Source organism: Ovis aries, chromosome 15, assembly GCF_016772045.2.
Source record: "Ovis aries strain OAR_USU_Benz2616 breed Rambouillet chromosome 15, ARS-UI_Ramb_v3.0, whole genome shotgun sequence".
NCBI lineage: Eukaryota > Metazoa > Chordata > Mammalia > Artiodactyla > Bovidae > Ovis > Ovis aries.
In genome coordinates this window covers 30702866-30724200 of record NC_056068.1, presented here as the reverse complement: position 1 = coordinate 30724200, position 21335 = coordinate 30702866, and the positions used below count along the sequence as shown (strand labels likewise).

The following is a 21335-nucleotide window of genomic DNA, read 5'->3' as shown; positions in this document are numbered from 1 at the left end:
TTTCTTTAGGGTTTTCTATGTATAGTATCATGTCATCTGCAAACAGTGAAAGTTTTACTTCATTTCCAATCTGGATTACTTTCATTTTTTTTCTTCTCTAATTGTGGTAGCTAGGACTTCCAAAACTATATTGAATAACAGTGGTGAAAGTGGACACCACTGTCGTGTTCCTGATCTTACAGGAATGCTTTTAGTTTCTCACCACTGAAAATAATGTTTGCTGTGGGCTTATCACATATGGTCTTTACTATGTTGAGGTAGGTTCCTTCCATGCCCCTTTTTTGAAGCATTTTTATCATAAACGGGTGCTGAATTTTGTCAAAGGCTTTTCTTTTTCTGCATCTATTGAGATGATCATATGGTTTTTATCTTTCAATTTGTTAATATGGTGTATCACATTGATTGATCTGCACATACTGAAGTATCCTTGCCTCCCTGGAATAAATCTGACTTGATCATGGTGTATGAGCTTTTTAATGTGTTGCTGAATTCTGTTTGCTAGAATTTTGTTGAGGATTTTTGCAACTATGTTCATCAATGATATAGGCCTGTAATTTACTTTTTGTGTGTTGTATTCGTCTGGTTTCGTGGCTTCTCTGGCGGCTTAGCTGATAAAGAATCCACCTGTAATGTGGGAGACCTGGGTTCGATCCCTGGGTTGGGAAGATCCCCTGGAGAAGGAAACGACTACCCACTCCAGTATTCTGGCCTGGAGAATTCCATGGACTGTCCATGGGGTCACAAAGAGTCAGCCGCAACTGAGCATCTTTTACTTTGCCTGGTTTTGGTATCAGGGTGATTTCGGCCTCGCAGAATGAGTTTGGAAGTGTTCTTTCATCTGCAATTTTTGAAAAAGTTTCAGAAAAATAGGCATTAGGTCTTCTCTAAATGTTTGATAGAATTCGCCTGTGAAGCCATCTGGCCCTGGGGTTTTGTTTTGGGGGGAGTTTTTTAAAATCACAGTTTCAATTTCAATGTTTGTAACTGGGTTGTTCATAATTTCTATTTCTTCCTGGTTCAGTCTTGGGAGATTGAACTTTTCTAAGAATCTGTCCATTTCCTCTAGGTTGTCAATTTTATTAGCATATAGTTGCTTACAATATTCTCTTATGATCCTTTGTGTTTCTGTGTTGTCTGTTGTAACTTCTTTTTCATTTCTAATTCTGTTGATCTGACTTTTCTCCCTTTTTTTCTTGATGTGTCTGGCTAATGTTTTGTCAATTTTGTTTATCTTCTCAAAGAACCAGGTTTTAGTTTTATTAATCTTTGGTAACATTTCATTTCTTTTTGCTCTGATATTTAGGATTTCTTTCCTTCTGCTGACTTTGGGGCTTTTCTCCGTTTTCTTTTTCTAGCTTCTTTAGGTGTAGAATTAAGTTGTCTCTTCGATGCTTTTCTTGTTTCCTAAGGTACGGTTGTGTTGCTATGAACTTCCCTCTTAGAACTGCTTTTGCTGAGCCCATAGGTTTTAGGTCATTCACTGTGTTTTCACTGTCATTTGTTTCTAGGAATCTTTTGATTTCCCTTATTTCTTCAGTAACCTCTTTGTTATTTAGTAATGTATCGTTTAATCTCCATGAATTTCTGTTTTCTGCTGTTTTTTTTTTTTTTTTTCCTAGTTAATATCTAGTCTCATAGTGTTGTGGTCAGAGAAGATACCTGATATGATTTCAATTTTCATAAATTTACTGAGACTTGATTTGTGACCCAAGATGTGGTCTATCCTAGAGAATGTCCCATGTGCACTTGAGAAGAAAGTGTATTCTTCTGCATTTGGATGGAAAGTCCTGAAGATATCAATTAGGTCCATTTGGTCTAATGTTTCATTTAAGGTTTGTGCTTCCTTATTGATTCTCTATCTTGATGATCTGTCCATTGGTGTAAATGTGGTGTCAAAGTCCCCTACTATTATAGTATTACTGTCGATTCCCCCTCTTATGCCTGTTAGGGTTTGCCTTATGTACCAAGGTACTCCTATGTTGGGTGCACAAATATTTAAAATTGTTATGTCTTCTTGGAGTAATCCCTTGATCATTATGTAGTATCCTTCTTTGTCTCTTATAATATTCTTTAAAGTCTATTTTTGTCTGAAATAAGGACTGCCACTTCGAATTTCTTTTGGTTTCCATTCACATGGAATATCTTTTTCCATCCTTTTGCTTTCAGTCTGTATGTGTCTCTAGGTCTGAAGTGGGTCTCTCTAGGCAGCAGTGGGTCTCTTGTAGGGTCTTATTTTTGTATCCAGTCAGTCTGTATCTTTTGGTTGGTGCATTAATCCATTTATATTCAAGGTGATTAGTGATACGTATGTTCCTACTGGCATTTTCTTGATTGTTCTGGGTTTGTTTTTGTAGGTCTTTCTTGTGTGTTTACTGGCTATATAAGTTCCTTCAGTATTTGTTGCAGGATTAGTTTGGTGGTGCTCAATTCTCTTAGCCTCTGCTTGTCTGTAAAACTTTTGATTTCTCCATCAATTTTGGATGAGATCTTTGCCAAGCATAGTAATCTTGGTTGTAGATTTTTCTCTTTCAGTACTTTAAATATATCTTGCCATTCCCTTTTGGCCTGCAGGGTTTCTGCTAAAAGATCTGCTGTTAAACATACGAGTTTTTCCTTGTATGTTACTTGTTGCTTTTCCTTTGCTGCTTTTAATATTCTTTCTTTGCGCTTAATCTCTGTCAGCTTGATTAATGTGTGTCTCAACATGTTTCTCCTGTAAGGGACTCTCTGTGCTTCTTGGTCTTGATCTAATTTCTTAAAAAATGTTCTCAGTGCCTTTCTGTTTTTCTTCTTCCTCTGCTGCTGCTGCTAAGTCGTGACCCCTATAACTTGAATGCCGGTGAGTTTAATACTGTCCTAAAGGTCTCTGAGGCTATCCTCAATTCTTTTCATTCTTTTCCCTCTATTTTGCTCCTCAGCACTTATTTCTACCATTCCATCTTCCAGCTCACTTATCCATTCCTCTGCCTCAGTTACTCTGCTATTGGTTCCTTCTAGAGTATTTTTCATTTCAGTAAATGTGTTCCCCATCTCTGTTTGCTTCTTATTTTTTCTATGTCCTTGGTGATTATATTAACGGTGTCAAATGTTTCTTGCATTTTCCCTATTTTATTTTCAAGTCTTCAGAGCATCTTTACTATCATTATTCTGAATTCTTTTTCAGGTAGATTGCTTATTTCCTCTCCATTTATTTGGTCTTTGAGTTTCTACCTTGTTCTTTCATTTGTACTGTATTTCTGTCTTTTCATCATTTTTTCTAACTTGCTCCACTTGAGGTCAGGCTTTATTCCTTCTTCCTTTTGGATTTTGTCCTTGGAGGAAAAGGCTGATTGAGTGGTTTGTGTTGATTTCTTTTTAGGGATGACCCGTGCCTGTGTTCTTTTTTCCTACGTGCTTTGTCTAGTTTCACGTGCTCATAGGGAATCACATGTGGAGGCCTTGTACTAGACACTTCAGACCAGAGTTCCAAGTGGAAATCTGAATTATCTATTTTTTATTGGATCTTTATTGTTCTAGAAATTATCTGTGCTTAGATCAATTCTCTTAGTTCAGTTAACATTTTTATTATAAAATTTTTGAATTCATTAACCAGTAGACTGATTACTTCTGTTTCATTATTTATTATTTCAGGGTAGTTCCTTGCTCTTTTGAGGGTAGTTCCTCTGCCTTACCATTTTACTTAACTCTGTCTCTGAATTTAGGTGTTAAGTTATCCACTGTGGTCTTGAAGGATGTTTTTACATAGCAGCATCCCCATGTAGACTGTTTATGCCTATTGTCTCTGGTGTGAGGGCTGAACTTGATGTAGATGCCAGACACATTTTTCCTCAGGATGTGCTAGCCATGATCACCTTGTTACGGGGTGCACACACTGGTGTTGGTGGTTGGTATTAGTCCTGGCCTGCACAGGACTTAAGGTGGGATTTCCTCTCTTTTCAGTGGTAGACACTGTTGCCTTGTCAGGGTGGGGTCCACTACCAGGTTGCTAGAGCAGAATCCCTGGTAGTCAGGCTTGAAATGGCTCTGTTCCTTTTTAAGTGTGTTTCTTGTTGGCAAGCCAGTACCCACGTACTCCTCACAGTGGAGTCCAGGCTTTTCCAGCCTTTCTCTTTGTCCCACTGGTTCACCAAGCAGCCAAGGGGGCTTGCCTCCTCTACAGAGGACCCCAGAACTATGATTCCCAGCCCGTGGCTCCACCTGCTTACTTCCCAGGGTGAGTGTCCACCCACACTCCTTCCCTCTTCCTCTTTGGTCCTTCCTAGGGGCAGAGGTCTCAGCTCAGTGTTTCTTCCCATCCTAACCAATTACGTGAGAATCTTCCTTGCAGCCTTGGTTGTACAGTTGTTCTGCCAGTTTCCAGTTTGTTTTCAGTGAGAATTTTTCTACATGTAGATGTATTTTTCATGTGCTTTTAGGGGTAGGTGAACTTCACATCCTTTTACTCCACCTCCTTAATCCCCCTTTCCAATGCAACATTTGAAACCAACATAAAAAACTGTTTCTTACTCAAAAGTTAAATACCAAGGATTGAAACCGAAAAAAAATTATGTCTTTATAATGGTTTACCATAGGGAGGGGAAGAAGTCTTTCAGGTATTCTAAAAAAGGTGAAAAAGTACTCTGAGGTTTCACTACAATATATTCCTTGAAAAATTCGGCAACTATATTGCCAAATAGAAAATTAATGAAAACGTAGTGTTAAATATGCAAAGCAACATGCTAAAGCTTTCAAACTGCATTTACTTCAGGGAAAGCACATTAGTCTTTCTTCATCTTTGATTTTTTTACATGACCAAACTTCTCTAAGTCTCACCTCTTAAGAATTAGCTTCAGGGAAGGGTGTGGAGAAAGACCATGTGCAACCCCATAAAAACAGCTCATTTTTAAACTGCTGCCAGACATACATGTTTTATGAGTTAGACCTTAGATAATCCTTTGATTAAGAAGTTTCTTGATTCTAAATGCACAATGCTGCCAGCAAGAAGGGCCTTAAGTTCCAAATATATCAATTTCTTTCTTTTATAACCAACAGTTAGTCTCTCTTCAAAGTTACATTTTCTTCTACCTTAAAATTTTTCAGAGAAAGGAAGAATCCAATTTAAATGAATCAACAATTTTATTCCATTAATCCTCTTTACTAAAACAATGCATACCAATCTCAACAACCATTCACTCAGAGTGATTCCAGTGTGTCAGGCATTATGGAAGATGTAAAGATGAATATAAATATGAACAACTTAACATAAAGCAGGATGTTAACAGAATGTCAGACAACAAAAGCAATTGTTTAAAACCTCAGCAAACTTAGGAAAGTCATATGGAAGAGGTAGTATTTGAACACAGGCCTTGAAGGGTGGGGAGGATTCTAACAAGGAGTTATAGGAGATAAACCATTCAAAACAATGGGGATGGCATGAGCAAAGAAAAAGTACCAAGCCATATATGAAGAAATGAAAATTTGGGGGACAGTCTGGTTCCTTTAGGTAAAAAGTAGTAGATTAATGGAGAATGATGAGTTGGAAACAAATCACGGCATATCGTAATAACTATTTGCACTTTCCTAAAAAGTGAATGACTAAATCCTTACTTCAGTGATACCAATCTGATTGAATACAGAAAAATGAAGAGGAAGTGAATCAATGTGAAATCAACATGAAAGAAACTTATGAGTCTAGCCTATTAAATAAGTCTAATGACATAATGAAAAACTGAACAAAGCTGCCAAGATGGAACCATGCAGTAAGGGGTGATGGGAGAACCAATGAAACGTGGCAAGCAGCTGACAGCAGAGGAAAAGAGCAAGGGAGAAGTCAAGGGAGATTTAAGAAAATAAGCGAACAGAAAAGTGACTGTGCTATTAGAAGAAACACGGAAATCAATCTCCAGCCACAGTTAACACAGATAAATCCCAGACTGGTCATTTGGATTCGAAGGATAGAGTGGAAGTATGCAGTGAATTGTTATAAATATGAGACTGGAAACAGAAAAAGACCAGGGACAAACTTGGGTTATGCCTAAATTTAGAAGAAGGAAAAATAAATACAGAAAAGACAAAACCAACATAAAGAGAAAAGGAAACGGTAGATGTAGTATTATATACACCAAAGATAGGGTATCATCAGTGCCTAATGTCTCAAGGGGAAGGTGAGAACTGAGAAAAAGTTTACAAATTTTCAAGTTAGATTGTTTTGATTTACCTCCCAGAGAGTATGTGTTCAGCAGTCAGAATTTAAGAAGTTAATCAGTGAGTGACTTATGAGGACACAGACGGTCCTCATGGTGTAGAATGCTCTTTACAAAGTTGAAGAAAAAACAGAGAGAATGATAACTTGGTGGGAGTAAAAATCAAACCAAGAACTTCTCATTTTATAGATATGAGGTCAGGAAAAAAATATGAATTTAAAAAATTACACTCTAAATATCTAAATCAGGATATTTCAAGTAGTAACAATTTGCTTCTGTTATGGACTGAATGTCTGTGTCACCCCCACAAAATTCATATGCTGAGTCCTAACCCTCAACATGACAGGACTTGGAGATGAATGAGTCCTTTGAGGAGGAATTAGGGTTAAGTTCCCCAGTGGTTCAGAGGTTAAAGCATCTGCCTGCAATGCAGGAGACCTAAGTTCGATCCCTGGGTCGAGAAGATCCCCTGGAGAAGGAAATGGCAATCCACTCCAGTATTCTTGCCTGGAGACTCCCATGGACGGAGGAGCCTGGTTGGCTACAGTCCACGGGGTCCCAAAGAGTCGGACACAACTGAGCGACTTCACTTTCACTTTCAAGATCATTAAGAGTGAGGCTCTCATGCTGGGATTAGCATCCTTACGAGATACCAAAGAGCTTGTTCTCTCTTTCCCCCTCTACACACGCTTGCACCAAGGTAAACACCACGCAAGCACGAAGCAAGATGGTGACCATCTTTAAACCAGGAGAAGAGCTCTCATCAGAACCTGACTAATGCTGGCAGCTGCTGGCAGCCTGATCTCACATTTTTAGTCTCCAAACTGAGAAAATAAAACTCTTGTTTAAGTCAAGTCTCTAATATTTTGCTATAGAAATCCCAGCGAACTAACACAGATTCAAAAAGACATAGCTTATTTTCTTATACATAGTATCATCAGCTGAGATCTTTTTAGGACACCAAGAGAGAAATCAGGGAGAAGCTGTAGTTTAACTCAAAATTCCCTTGCTAAATTTCTCACATTCCTCAAACAGCACAAAATTTCTCCATTACAGTAAGGAAAACATAAAATTAAATATCATTAAAATTGCAGATGAGAAAATATATCTGTATATGGTCAAAAGACTCCAAGATGTTCTGAGAGGAAAATAAAGGGAAAAGGAACAAATATTGACCTACTGCACTGGGCAGAAGCTTAACAAAGAAGTGAATACAAAACAAACATTTGATTTCCTCTTAAAATGAGCAAAGTAAATCCATCTCACAAAATGGCTCTAAAAATGGCTAGGAAAATTTAAAATAAATAATTTGTAAGTGAATGACGAGTATCTGTGTGAAGTATCCAGCTAACAAATTTTACCCCAAGAGAAGATAATCTCAAAAGTTAAAAGTAGGCTTGTTAAGAGATCCTCAGTTCAGTTCAGTCGCTCAGTCATGTCCGACTCTTTCCGACCTCAAGGAGTGCAGCACGCCATCACCAACTCCCAGGGTTTATTCAAACTCATGTCCATTGTGTCAGTGATGCCATCCAACCATCCCATCCTCTGTTGTCCCCTTCTCCTCCCGCCTTCAATCTTTCCCAGCATCAGGGTCTTTTCAAATGAGTCAGTTCTTTGCATCAGATGGCCAAAGTATTGGAGTTTCAGCTTCAGCATCAGTCCTTCCAATGAATATTCAGGACTGACTTCCTTTAGGATGGACTGGTTGGATCTCCTTGCTTAAGAGACCCTACACTAAAGCAATGTCATTGGTTGCTATGATTCTACTCAAGTCATACTCCAGTATTTCTAAACTTTCCAAAACTCTCCAGATACTCCTTTTCACCCATGCTAATTGCACAGAGTCTGAAGAAGTCTATTCACACTGGTGATAAAATATTTGTAACATCAACGAGATTTAAGTTAGCATGCTAACTCTGTTCTGATCAAGTCATCCCTCTCGAAAGTGCTTTTTGAGAACTCATGGCTTAGTTCCTTCCAAAAAAGGTATTTCAAGGGTTCTCAAGAAACAAACACAGAGAAGCCACACCTTACTTCCCCATTACCACTTAAAATGTTTCTATTACTACCAAGCCAATGGCATGTCTGAACTAGTGTTAGTATTCCTATCGCTGGTAAGAAAAATATTAGTATACTATTTCTAGCCATGGATTCCTAAATTGTTAGTCTCATCCAAAGCAAACAGCATACATACCACAGATCTAGGAAAATGAGGGGGAGATGAAATTACAACATTGCAAAGGTTACTGGAAAAGAATGGTGCTATAAAGAGAGTGCTCACATTCCTAAAGAGAGAATAAACCATAGGAAGCTCTTTATATAGAACAGAAAGACAGAGTCTCAAGAAATTATGAGGAGCCAAATACTTTGGAAGGAAGAAAAAAACATGAATCTGACATGCCATATGGCATGGTACACATTTCCTGCTGAACTAATGTAAAAGGTTTAAACTGCACAAAAAATGTACTAGTCACATAAACCCAAGCAAAGAACTATGGGTATGTACCTAACACAGAAGCATTAACTGATTTATAACCAAACACAGGCTTCATAATACTAAACAGTATCTGACAGTATGTGTTCAAGTGTCTTAAAAGAGAAAGGGGGCATTTTTACATATTTTTTCCTTTCATGTATTAATCAAGCTAGGAAACAGCTGCACCTGGAGAACCTTATACTTGATAGATTTTGGCTCTATTGAAGAAGACCTGGTTTTTCTTTGAGGCCAAATTTCGAATCTTCTTAAAAAAGAAAAACTTATTAGTCTTTCAAAGATTATTTTAAAAGTCTAGGTTCCAGGCAGTGCTTCTCTTATTCACTTTTCTCAAAACACTAATTAGATGCCAAAACAAGAAAAGAGGGCAGGTAAAATTATGCAAAGGAAAAAGAAAAATATGTCTGAACTACACAAACAGGGTTTATGTTATCTTTGGAAGACAGAATACAGCCTGGAAATATTAGTGTTTCAAGCATCTGCTGCAAGACTTGACCATTCAGGTTAAACCTGCTCTTTGTGGAGATTATTTTTTAGAGGTGCCATTTTGAAATTTTCCCATTCAGAATAGGCTTTGGGGAGACTTATGAAAGGCAGAGACATTCTTCATCTACAAAAATAAAACATTTAAGTTATTTTTGCTGTTGTAGATAAATTATATAAGAACAGCACTTCCAGATGATGAGGCAATTAAAAAGAAAGCAACAATAAAAAATAAAATAAAATTTCTGAAGAGCTGCTAACACATCTTAACTATACTGGGACTAGACTGAGAGGAGAAGACGGGTAGGAATGATGTAATTCCACATGATCCAAACTCTGCCAATGGGACACGGGAAGAAAACGCCAAGAATTCAAAGCTCATTCATGTTATTTGGAGAAACTCAACCCAAACGCCTTAGAGATCACCTTCCTGACATAAACAAGATGAAAGAGAAGATGGGCAGTGTACCTGTTCTTCCTCTATAATGTTAGTTTCTAGCAATCTTAAGCTTCCACATCACAGCCACATTAAAACCCCAGGCTCCCTTTCCCTGCAGGAGGTCATGCCATGCAGAGCAGACATAGGAAGACTGCAGTTAAAAAAGGAAAAATGAAACAGCATGAAGCAAGCTCCAAAGGTGCAAGGCTGAATTGGCTACGTTAGCTTACCATATATCTCGGATCTACTCTCCTCTGAACTAGACTTTGTCTTCTTGGAGGAGCTATCTGCACAAGAGTGGGAGAAAAGGAGAGAGATATAGAAAATATGGAGACCAAATGTAAGGGGGAAAATTCATGGGGGGAAAAAAAAAAAAGAATGAGTCATGATCAAGTTAAATCGTGCAAACACAAAGTATGAACATCACAGGTGACAGCCCTTAGAATAGTCACGAACAGCACAGGTAATGACATTTTAGATTTGTCGAAGAAAAGACAGTGCAATAAAAATATGTTCAAACAAAACGACACATGAGAATTCTACAAAATATATTATCTGACATTGTAGAGATGACAAAAGCAATAAAAGCTGTAATAATCTCATTGTGAAACACTGGGTTCCACTTTGCTAATCTGTCTTTTGAGATGGGCACATCACAGATGAACATACAGAGTAAATCAATCTAATAAGACTTTAATGGCTTCGATGAGTACAGGACAGAAACTTTGTGACCCTAGTTATCAAGACAAAACTAATCAATAAATGAAAGCCTTGGAGTCCTATGACATCAAAATGAGGTGTCAAAAACCAAGAATTATTTCTTAATAGAGATCCAGAAGTTACATATTACATACTCCCACCACCAAAGCCTCCTAAATTGATGAACGGGATTTCATTTTTAATCTACCACCCAAGGTTCAGTAGCTGTTCACTTCCCATTCTTCCCTTACCAGGTAATATTTATGTTTTTCAAAGTGCACTAGCGGTCTATACTAAACTATGAAACATCTTGGATACAAAAAACACACTCTATTAAAAATGTTATTCCTAAGTGAAAATATCTAAAAATAGATACATTGTATTTATGTATCTGAGACCTTAGTATTTACTCACTTTATCTTTTGTCATGGGAATGTCTAAGTGAACAAAACAGTATATGCACAGAGAATAAATTTCAAATGACAAGAGCAAATTTATCAAGTAATTTTTATAAATTAAATATTGAGTGAATTTACAAGGGAAAACCAAAGCCTATATATTACAAGAAGGGTTCAACCTATATACAAAATTAAGAATATAAATAGTCAAAAGTACGCTAGCATGAAAATTCTAGGAAATACCAACATTACTGAAGTTGAAAGACAGCTCTGAGTTTAGAATACTTTTTGAAGAAAAAGGGATTTCTATTCATCTACTTACTCTAAAGTGAGACAATCATTAATTTTGAATTCTTTTATCTAATTCTCCAATTTACTGTGATCACATCTGAATTTTTAATTGACTACAGAATATGTAGTTGTTATAGCCTTGATTATAATGTTGGTTTCATAAACATACTACTGTTCATTCCTAGGATTTACCTTGCTAATAAGTCCTTGGTCTGACCAATTATGATATAACTATTTCTATTATCATTATTATTTAAAAATATAACACAGTCTGCAATGATGCTTCCATAGTAGAATCCATAGTGTTGAAAGTTAAAAATGCCTGTATTCCTTCTGAGTGCAAAGGTTTCATACTATGTAACTGAAGAGGAAAGAGAGTTTTAAATAGATCGAACAGCTACTCCTGGGTGTCGCAGGCAGTCATGTAGCTGAAGGTGTATTATTCGAAACTTCACCAGCCTCAGTATTCTTTGGCAGAACAAAGTGTGTTACCTGTGGGGTCAAAATCATGTGATGTACTGCGCTCAACTTTCTGCTTCTTATCTGTTGGTGACTCTCGGTTCAAAATACTTCCATGCCTAAGTTAAATAAAAGCAATTAAATATTTACTACAAAAAAAAAATCACTGTAACAAAAACAATTTAAAAATCCCAAGTGCGTCTTACAAAGAGAAACCAATAAATGAGTTTACCTTAGGTCTCATAAACCTAATTCATATTTTTCAAAATGTTTTAAAATTCAGTCTGTGCTATGTTTAATACAGAGTCTATTTAACTGGTTACAAAAAAGTGCTTTAAAATAATGAGCAGTATTTACCAATAAGGGATTCCCTGGTAGCTCAGCTGGTAAAGAATCCGCCTGCAATGTAGGAGACCCCAGTTCGACTCCTGGGTAGGGAAGACTCCCTGGAGAAGGGATAGGCTACCCATTCCATTATTCTTGAGCTTCCCTGGTGGCTCAATCAGTAAAGAATCCGCCTGCAATGTGGGAGACCTAGGTTCGACCCTGGGTTGGGAAGATCCCCTGGAGGGAGTAGTCTTGCCTGGAGAATCCCACGGACAGAGGAGCCTGGCAGGCAACAGTTTGTAGGGTCACAAAGAGGTGGACAAGACTGTGTGACTAAGCACAGCACAGCATTTAGTAATAAGGTGTATTTTATTCTGAGAAATAACTGCTTAAAATCTCTTAGTGGTTTTCACAGGTTGATCACTATTATTCAAATTTAACAGATAAAAAACAGTACTGAAAAGTAATTAAACATAGTCCCCAAACCTGTGTTTACTATGGTCAGGTTCAAAAACATTGTGTAAATACAGCATAGATGAGAACAGTTTAAAAAAAAAATCGTAGGCAAGGCTCTTTTAAAGCCTGCCTACAGTTCGTGCCACAGACATATTTTTTGCAAGCCCCAGATGACATTAGAGTGATTGTTTTTCCTATGCCCTACCATATTACACTTGATCAGATAATGACTGGGAAGCAAATAAGACCACTACTGTAACACATACATTACTAATTAACTGAAATGCCAAGATGAGCATTGGTACCTTGGACTATGCCATCACTAAAACATGATAAAAGTATCATAATAATTAGGAATGATACACTATCTACATTTTAAATAATATTTATGACAATTAAGATCAGAGAGAAAAGAGATGCTGAAGAACAAGTACTCAGGAAGAGGCACTTAATCCCAGGAAATGAATAAATATGAAGATATAGATACAGACACAGAAATATCTGGACATTTTGGATTTTTTCCCTTTACTTTCTTAGGGTAACTAACTAATTCAGTTTGCCAAAGTTCATTAACTAAAGGCAGTTACAGTCACCCAAGTTATAAAACACATCAAAACTGGCAATCCATTTACACTCCCCAAGCTACTCACAACTTAAAACAGTCACAAAAGATTTTGAAATTAAATCTCTTCATAGGGAGTGACCTTAAGTATCAATTTGAACAAACTTTCAAAATGCTCATATTAAAAACATTAGAAATGTTATCAAAATAATGCCATCTTCCAGAAAAAATATGCAACACCTGTTATATTTCAAACTTGTAAAACATTTTGAAATTTTAAACTACTTAAATCCACATTTTCTGAAGCAACGAAAATACACCATAATTTCAAAGGAACACTTCTAAGTAACATTGAACCTAAACATATGAAGTGCAACTCAACAACTTACCTTATAGGTTTTTTGAGGGGAAACCTGAAACAAAGAAAAAACAAAAAGATTAGGTGTAGTTATTTCACTTATAAGATTGTTATTAAGTTTATTAATTCTATAAAACCAGTATAAGGGATTTAAATCTTGTACTAACTTTTCCAAGGCAAAATTCAACAAACAAGTGGAACTGGATACATATTCTTATGTCAACTACATTGTTAAATCTTAAATTGCAGGTGCATTTACCATCAGCTGTCCCTGAGTACGGGTTCTCTTTTTAAAAATCCAAATAATAATAGCAATAGCTACATTTATTGAGGGCTTAGTAGATGCTAAGCACTATTCTAAACTGTTCACATATATTATTCTTTAATTCTAAAAATATCTATGAGGATATTATTTCTATTTTACAGACTTAAAAAATGGAAGCTAGAAAAATGTCACTATTATAAATATTATAATATAAATACTATATTTACTTTTCCTAGAAAGAAAGTTCCTTCTTCACCTTTCCCCATCCAAAATATCTGGGTCCTGATTACTGCTCTATTGGTCTGTGTCTAACCTTTGATCATGATCAAATCAAGATCTTCAATTATTTATGTTTAACATAAATATTCCCCATTCAATTATTTCTGTAATAACAGATATCTAGAAAAAACTACAACTGAAGTACTATCAGTTAGTACAAACAAGGTCCAAAAGTAGAAAACAAAAGCTTTAACATTTTTTTCAGTCTGTAAGCAAGAAGAACTACAACTTTTCCTCCTGGTTGTCTTTTTAAAAGAGTATTTCTGGAGGCTTCCTGATAAGAATTTGACCCTATACATAAACACTAACCTAAGTCTAAAGGAATGTTCTCACACTTCCATTCTTCTTCTCATCTTTGTCATTTCTATAATTATCTCAACCTACACTATTTCATGTAAAGATTATTTAGTCTAGGTAATAAGAAAAGGGTTTATTAAGAATATCAGCAGTTTTTTTTTAAGACTATTAGTAAGGGTTGTTGCTTAGTCGCTAAGTTGTGTCCGACTCTTTTTGTGACTCCATACACTGCAGACCACCAGGCTCCTCTGTTCATGGGATTTCCCAGGCAAGAACACTGGAATGGATAGCCATTTCCTTCTCCAGAGGATCTTCCTCACCCAGGGATAGAACCCATGTCTCCTGCATTGCAGGCAGATTCTGTACCACTGAGCCACCAGGGAAGCACATTATTAAGGGCAGGAAGAAATAAACATAAAACAATGATACCTGACTATTTTATCTGGCATGGAGGTAGTTTAGCTTAAAAAGAAAACTTAGTCTAAATATAACTTTAATTATAATTCCCTTTAATTCCCATAAAAATTAAAATTGATCTAAAGAAAAAAGAGACTCTAAAAACGGCCCTAATAAGTTACAGAATATTAACTTACAACCCAGGTAGGCATGACAAGAAATAGAGGTTCTGGACTAAGAGAGAGGACACTTCTCTAAAGAATATATTGATTACAAAAGATTATAAAGTCTTCAGAAATAAGAGTTCCTAAGTAGTCCATCCTTACTTGCTGGAGGAGGTGGGAGGGAATGGGATTTAGATTGAAAGAATCACAAAAGCTATCACAATATTGTAAAGTAATTATCCTCCAATTAAAATAATTTTTTTAAAAAAGATGAACATAAAAGTTGGCAGTAAAGAATTCCCAACTGAATTTCTGCAAAGGATAATACCTGCAGTTAGCAACCTTAGCCACTTGGCCTGACAACCATTATATTAAAAACTCCTATCCCAGAACAATGCCGCTTGCGTCAGAAACTGCATCATCCAGGGAGATTCTGGTAAAGAAACCGGAAGTTCCCAGACTACTGATTGTAAACCAGTTTCCTGAGCTATTTTCTCTTCCAAGGGAATGGAAAGGAAAGGAAAGAGGACAAAAATGAAATAAGAAGGGCTACCTCATAGTACAACTTCCTTATTGCAATTGATTTACCACAGTCCCCAAGTACAAAGAAATTTTTCAAGAAAATATTTACATCACAATACTTTTTCTCTAATCACCAAATTCCACTTTAAAATATGTGGTAAAGCAAACAAATATACCTGTACATACGCATGTGACGTTGTATATGCATGTAAGTAACAAAGTCAAGGGCCTTCTTCCACCAGCTCTAACTAAGAACATCACCAACAGAATCCCACAGGTTTGTAAAATCACTACCGCCTCCTGGATATTGACATGGAGATGTAATGAGACAGCTAGAAGCAGAAAGCTAGAACCCCAAAGAAAAACTTGAGGCCAGAGTTGTAGATTTGTGTCACCAACCTACTGATGGTCACTGAATTTAAAACAGCACATAAAGAGAAAACACCAAGGATCAAATCCTGGGGAAAAGAAACCTAGTTTCTGAACAACTGGGAAAGGATGTGAGAGCTGATGAAGGAGATAAAGAAGATAAATCACGATAGAGAAAGGGCTGTCCTAGGGACCAACAAAGAAGAGATACTAGTACTAAATGCTACAGAAAGGGAGGCTAAAGGCTGAGAAATGGCCATATTCTAAGCAACATAGTATCCCAATACTAGGCTGATAAAACAGTTCTGGTGTACAAAAATCCCATATTTCCAAGTCCCTGTCCATTGTGTAGTCCAATCATAAAACTGTTAAAATCTCATCTGGTTAGATATTTAAGTACAAACAGCGATGTGTGAATGCTGACATAACATTAGATGTGGCTAGTTAATCAAATGTGTCTGGATTTTGAAACTATCCTGTTGATGACTTGGACATTTAGCCAACAATGAATATGTCTGTGTTTATTTACATATGTCTAGATGTATTTTGCTAGATACATGACAAAGTCAAAGTGCCAATAGGAAGAATCGTAACAGATAAACCAAAGGGTTCCCAAGAGTTTGAGCCACTGGGATAAGGTGCCTTGGTTGTTGTTCAGTCCCCAAGTTGTATCTGACTTTTTCCGACCCCATGGACTGCAGATTCCCAGGTGACTTAGTGGGAAAAGAATTCGCCTGCAATGCAGGAGACATAGGCAGACACAAGTTTGATTTCCAGGTTGGGAAGATCCCCTGGAGAAGGGTGTGGCAATTCGCTCCAGTATTCTTGCCTGAAGAATGTCATGGACAGAGAATCTGGAGGGTTACAGTCCACGGAGTTGCAAAGAGTTGGATACAAGTGAAGTGATTTAGCATGCATGCACGCATGGACTACAGCACACCAGGCTTCCCTGTCCTTCATCATCTCCTGGAGCTTGCTCAAACTCGTGTCCATTGAGTTGGTGATGCCATCTAACTATCTCATCCTCTGTCATCTAAGCATATTTGCATGCCAAAAATCCTAACCAAGGGCATTAAATGTCACAATACACTGACTCACTTGACTCAGGATGCCTTTTCTTTGTTAGTTCTGAGCTCTAGTATTAAATCATTAGGTTACAATATACAGAGGCCTCCCCCAATTTTTTATTTTCACACTTCTCCCGATATGTTAAATAGTGTAGAGGGAAATGTTATTCGGTAATTAAACAACCCTAACCTGCAATTAATATATATACTGGAATAAGACTTTCATTTCTTAGCCAGGTTTAATGATTCTATGATACATATATACATATACATGATGTCATAACTGTTTTTAAGATTTAAAAACTCAGGGCTTCCTGATGGCTCAGTGGTAAAGAATCTGCCTGCCAGTGCAGAGGACACGGGTTCAATTCCTGGTCTGAGAAGATCCCACATGCTGTGGAGCAACTAAGCCCATGTGCCACAAGTATTGAGCCCGTCCTCTGCAACAAGAGAAGCCACAGTGATGAGAAGTCCGTGCACCTCAACAAAGAGTAGTCCCTGCTCTCCGAAACTAGAGAAAAGTGCACGCATCAATGAAGACCCAGTGCAGACAAAAATAAATAAATTTTTTTAAAAAGAGAAATCGTAAAACCTAAAAGCTTTAAGACCATTACAGAGAATTTCTTCTGGATTAAAAAAACTGCCAGGAAGTGCCAAAGTGATGTGTTACGACATATTTGCTTGTAATAAATAGCCTACTAGAAATCGTATTTTCCTTTTATTGATTTTGGTGAGACAAAAGCTAGCCTTTGGATACCACTCCAATGAGAAGCATTCTGAAAGAAGAAATGGGGATATCACAGGCAAACCTTAATTCCTATTCTGTTTCCTCTAAGATATTAGATTTTTCTCCCCTGGGTTTAGTTATGATGAGGAATTTGAGATCTGGTTGATTCTTAATAATGGATGACCAAAATGAAGGGGAGGAAGTTAAGAAAATTTCTCCTACACTGGAGAGTGGTCAAGCTTTTATTAACATTCAAACAATGTTAGCTACTAAATTTAGAATTCTCAAAAATTCCATTGTAACATACATCCTGATTTTAGTAATATTAAAATGCAAGAGAAAAATCACTTCAGTGAGTAAAGTTACTAGACAAAGAATTCTGCAAAACAGGTTAACAATTAAGATAATTTTTAGGCTCAGCTCCTCACAAAATGATAATAAACATCAGTGCAAAAAACAGACTATTCCAGTATTGTTACAGTCCTGTCATTGTTCAGTCTCTGTGTCATCTCCAACTCTTGGCGACCCCATGGACTGCAGCACACTAGGTTCCCAGTCCTTCACTACCTCCCGGAGCTGCTCAAACTCATGTCCATTGAGTCGGTGATGCTATCTAACCATCTCATCCTCGGCTGCCCCCTTCTCCTCCTGCCCTCAATCTTTCCCAGCATCAGGGTCTTTTCCAATCAGTCAGCTCTTCGCATCAGGTGGCCAAAGTACTGTTTATAGCACAGTCAATGAGAATTACATGTGATCTCAACACCTTAGGTTCAAGGACTCCTCAGAAAAAACACAAGGTTCATATTTTGGTTTTTTTTGAACTTGGGCAAGTTGCTTAACCTCGCTAAGAATCATTTATAGAACAGTGATAGTAATACCGAACTCACCACTTCGTTTTGAGGAGTAAATCATAAAATGAAAAGCGTTAAATAAGAAGCACTGCCTTGCACATATTAAGCATTTAATTACTAGTAGCTATTAGGACGGAGAAGGCGATGGCACCCCACTCCAGTACTCTTGCCTGGAAAATCCCATGGATGGAGGAGCCTGGTGGGCTGCAGTCCATGGGGTCGCTGAGAGTTGGACACGACTCAGTGACTTCACTTTCACTTTTCACTTTCATGCACTGGAGAAGGAAATAGCAACCCACTCCAGTGTTCTTGCCCAGGGACAGCGGAGCCTGGTGGGCTGCCGTCTGTGGGGTCGCACAGAGTCGGACATGACTGAAGCGACTTAGCAGCAGCAGCAGTGACATTACTAAGTGTCATTCAGGTATGACCAATATCAAATCCCTTATGCTTATACAGTGGTGGTGACAAATAGATTCAAGGGATTAGATCTGATAGAGTGAAGAAATATGAACAGAAATATGGACAGATGTTTGTAACACTGTACAGGAGGCAGTGATCAAAAACACCCCCAAGAAAAGGAAATGCAAAAAGGCAACATGGTGGTCTGAGGAGGCCTTACAAATAGCTGAGAAGAAAAGAGAAGACAAAGGCAAAGGAGAAAAGGAAAGATATACCATCTGAATGCAGAGTTCCAGAGAAGAGCAAGGAGAGATGAGAAAGCCTTTTTGAGTGAACAATGCAATGAAACAGAGGAAAACAATAGAATAGCAAAGACTAGGGATCTCTCATAAAAAATTAGAGATACCTAGGGAACATTTCATGCAGAGATGGGCACAAAAAAGGACCTGACAGAAGCAGAAGATATTAAGAAGAGGTGGCAATAATACACAGAAGAATTATACAAAAAAGATCTTAATGACTCGGATAACCATGATGGTGTGATCACTCACCTATAACCAGACACCCTGGAATGTGAAGTCAAGTGGGCTTTAGGAAGCATCACTATGAACAAAGCTAGTGGAGGTGATGGAATTCCAGCTGAGCTATTTCAAATCCTAAAAGATGATGCTGTGAAAGTGCGGCCCTCAATATGCCAGAAAATTAGGAAAACTTCAGCAGTGGCCACAGTACTGCAAAAAATGTCAGTTTTCATTCCAATCCCAAGAAGGGCAATGCCAAAGAATGTTCAAACTACCATACAATTGCACTCATTCCAAACGCTAGCAAAGTAATGCTTAAAACCCTTCTAGCTAGACTTCAACAGTCTGTGAATCAAGTACTCGCAAAAGTAAAAGCTGAATTTAGAAAAAGCAGAGGAACCAGAGATCAAATTGCCAACATCCACTGGATCATAGAAAAAGCTAGAATATTCTAGAAAAACATCTACTTCTGCTTCATTGACTATGTTAAAGCCTTTGACTATGTAGATCACAGCAAACTACAGAAAATTCTTAAAGAGATGAGAATACCAGACCATCTTATCTGCCTTCTGCAAAACCTGTATTCAGGTCAAGAAGCAACAGTTAGATCTGGACATGGAACAATGGACTAGTTCAAAATTGGGCAAGGAGTATGTCAAGGCTGTATATTGTCAACCTCATTTAACTTATATGCAGAAGTATATTAGTCGCTCAGTCATGTCCAACTCTTTGTAACCCCATGGACTGAAGCCTGCTAGGCTCCTCCATCCATGCGATTGTTCCAGGCAAGAATACTGGAATGGGTTACCATTTCTTTCTCCAGGGGATCTTCCTGACCCAGAGATCGAACTTAGGTCTCCTGAATTGCAGGGGAATCCTTTACTGTCTGAGCCACTGGGGAATATACAGAGCACACCACCTGAAATGCTGGGTAGATGAATCACAACCTGGAATTGAGACTGTGGGGAGAAATATCAATGACCTCAGATACGCAGATGATACCATCCTAATGACAGAAAGCGAAGAGGAACTAAAAAGCCTCTTGATGAAGGTGACAGATGAGAATGAAAAAGTTGGCTTAAAATTCAATATACACAAGACTAAGATCATGGCATCTGGCCCCATCATTTCATGGCAAATAGATGGGGAAATACTGGAAACAGTGACAGACTTTATTTTCTTGGGCTCCAAAATCACTGTGGATGGTGACTGCAGCCATGAAATTAAAAGACACTTGCTCCTTGGAAGAAAAGCAATGACAAACCTAGACAGCATATTTAAAACAGACATTATTTTGCCTACAAACATCCGTATAGACAAAGCTATTGTTTTTCTAATAGTCATGTACAGATATGAGAGCTGGACAATAAAAAAGGCTGAGCACTGCAAAACTGATGCCTTCAAACTGTGGTGCTGAAGAAGACTTCTGAGAGTCCTTTGGACAGCAAGGAGATCAAACCAGTCAATTCTAAAGGAAATCAATCCTGAATATGCACTGGAAGGACTGATGTTGAAGCTGAACCTCCAATACTTTAGCCACTGATGCAAAGAACCAACTCATTGGAAAAGACTCTTTGGATTGGACCCATTGGATTCTGAGAATGATTGAAGGCAGGAGGAGAACGGGATGACAGAGGATGAGATAGTTGGACAGACTCAATGGACATGAGCTTGAACATGAGATGATGAAGGACAGGGAAGCCTTGTGTGCTGCAGTCCATGGGGTTGCAAAGAGTTGGACACGACTGAGTGACTGAACAACAATAATCAGGAAGAACAAATATAAATTCTGAATTTTAGTGGCATGACTTCAAATTCAATAGAAAAGAAAAATAAAGAGTAACATTATTCAAATAGCTTTTTAGCTCAGTAAAATCCATAGAAATGCATAGTTCAAAGCCTATGATGAAACTATAAACTTAACTTGCCAAGACATATTATATAAAATTAATGTCAATACTCAAGTTACCAAATTTCCTAGTTGCTACAGGGTAAGATAAAAAATCAGATTATAACCAAAACTTTTAATTCTGCCAAGTAAGATCAGTGATTATTTTTAAACAAAGTGAAATTACGTTGACTTTACTTGCCATTTAGTAAAGAGTCCAGCATTTCCTCATCTCCTTTAAAATATCAAGAATGATTAAGGTAGTCTGTGTCCTGGACGTAAACTGAGTTTTTCATTTACCTATTTCTAAAAACTAATTTAAATAACCTGAAGCAGAGCACTTAATTTTGAAAGTACTCTAACATGAATATGAACAAATTAGCTCAAGTTATTATCTCATTTTTCACAAAATAATAAACAAAGCTATAAGGACATTTGCCTA

At 37.4% G+C, this 21335-nt stretch overlaps 1 protein-coding gene across 7 annotated transcripts in view; it reads right to left on the bottom strand.

Annotated features, from left to right (window-relative positions):
• ARHGEF12 (Rho guanine nucleotide exchange factor 12) overlaps positions 1–21335 on the bottom strand; it is a 164679-nt gene that overhangs the window by 78669 nt on the left and 64675 nt on the right. For 4 of the 7 annotated variants that reach the window (XM_060399319.1, XM_012095611.5, XM_060399320.1 and 1 more), the window contains exons 2-4: positions 13180–13203; positions 11479–11564; positions 9829–9885 (exon numbers count right to left, since the gene is read on the bottom strand). Coding sequence is in view for 3 of the 7 variants with exons in the window: in XM_012095611.5 (XP_011951001.3) it covers positions 9829–9885; positions 11479–11564; positions 13180–13203 (167 nt within the window). In the remaining 4 variants the exon portion in view is untranslated. The remainder of the gene's footprint in view (positions 1–9828; positions 9886–11478; positions 11565–13179; positions 13204–21335) is intronic. The other 3 variants (XM_060399321.1, XM_004016575.6, XM_042232995.1) reach the window with 1 other exon arrangement.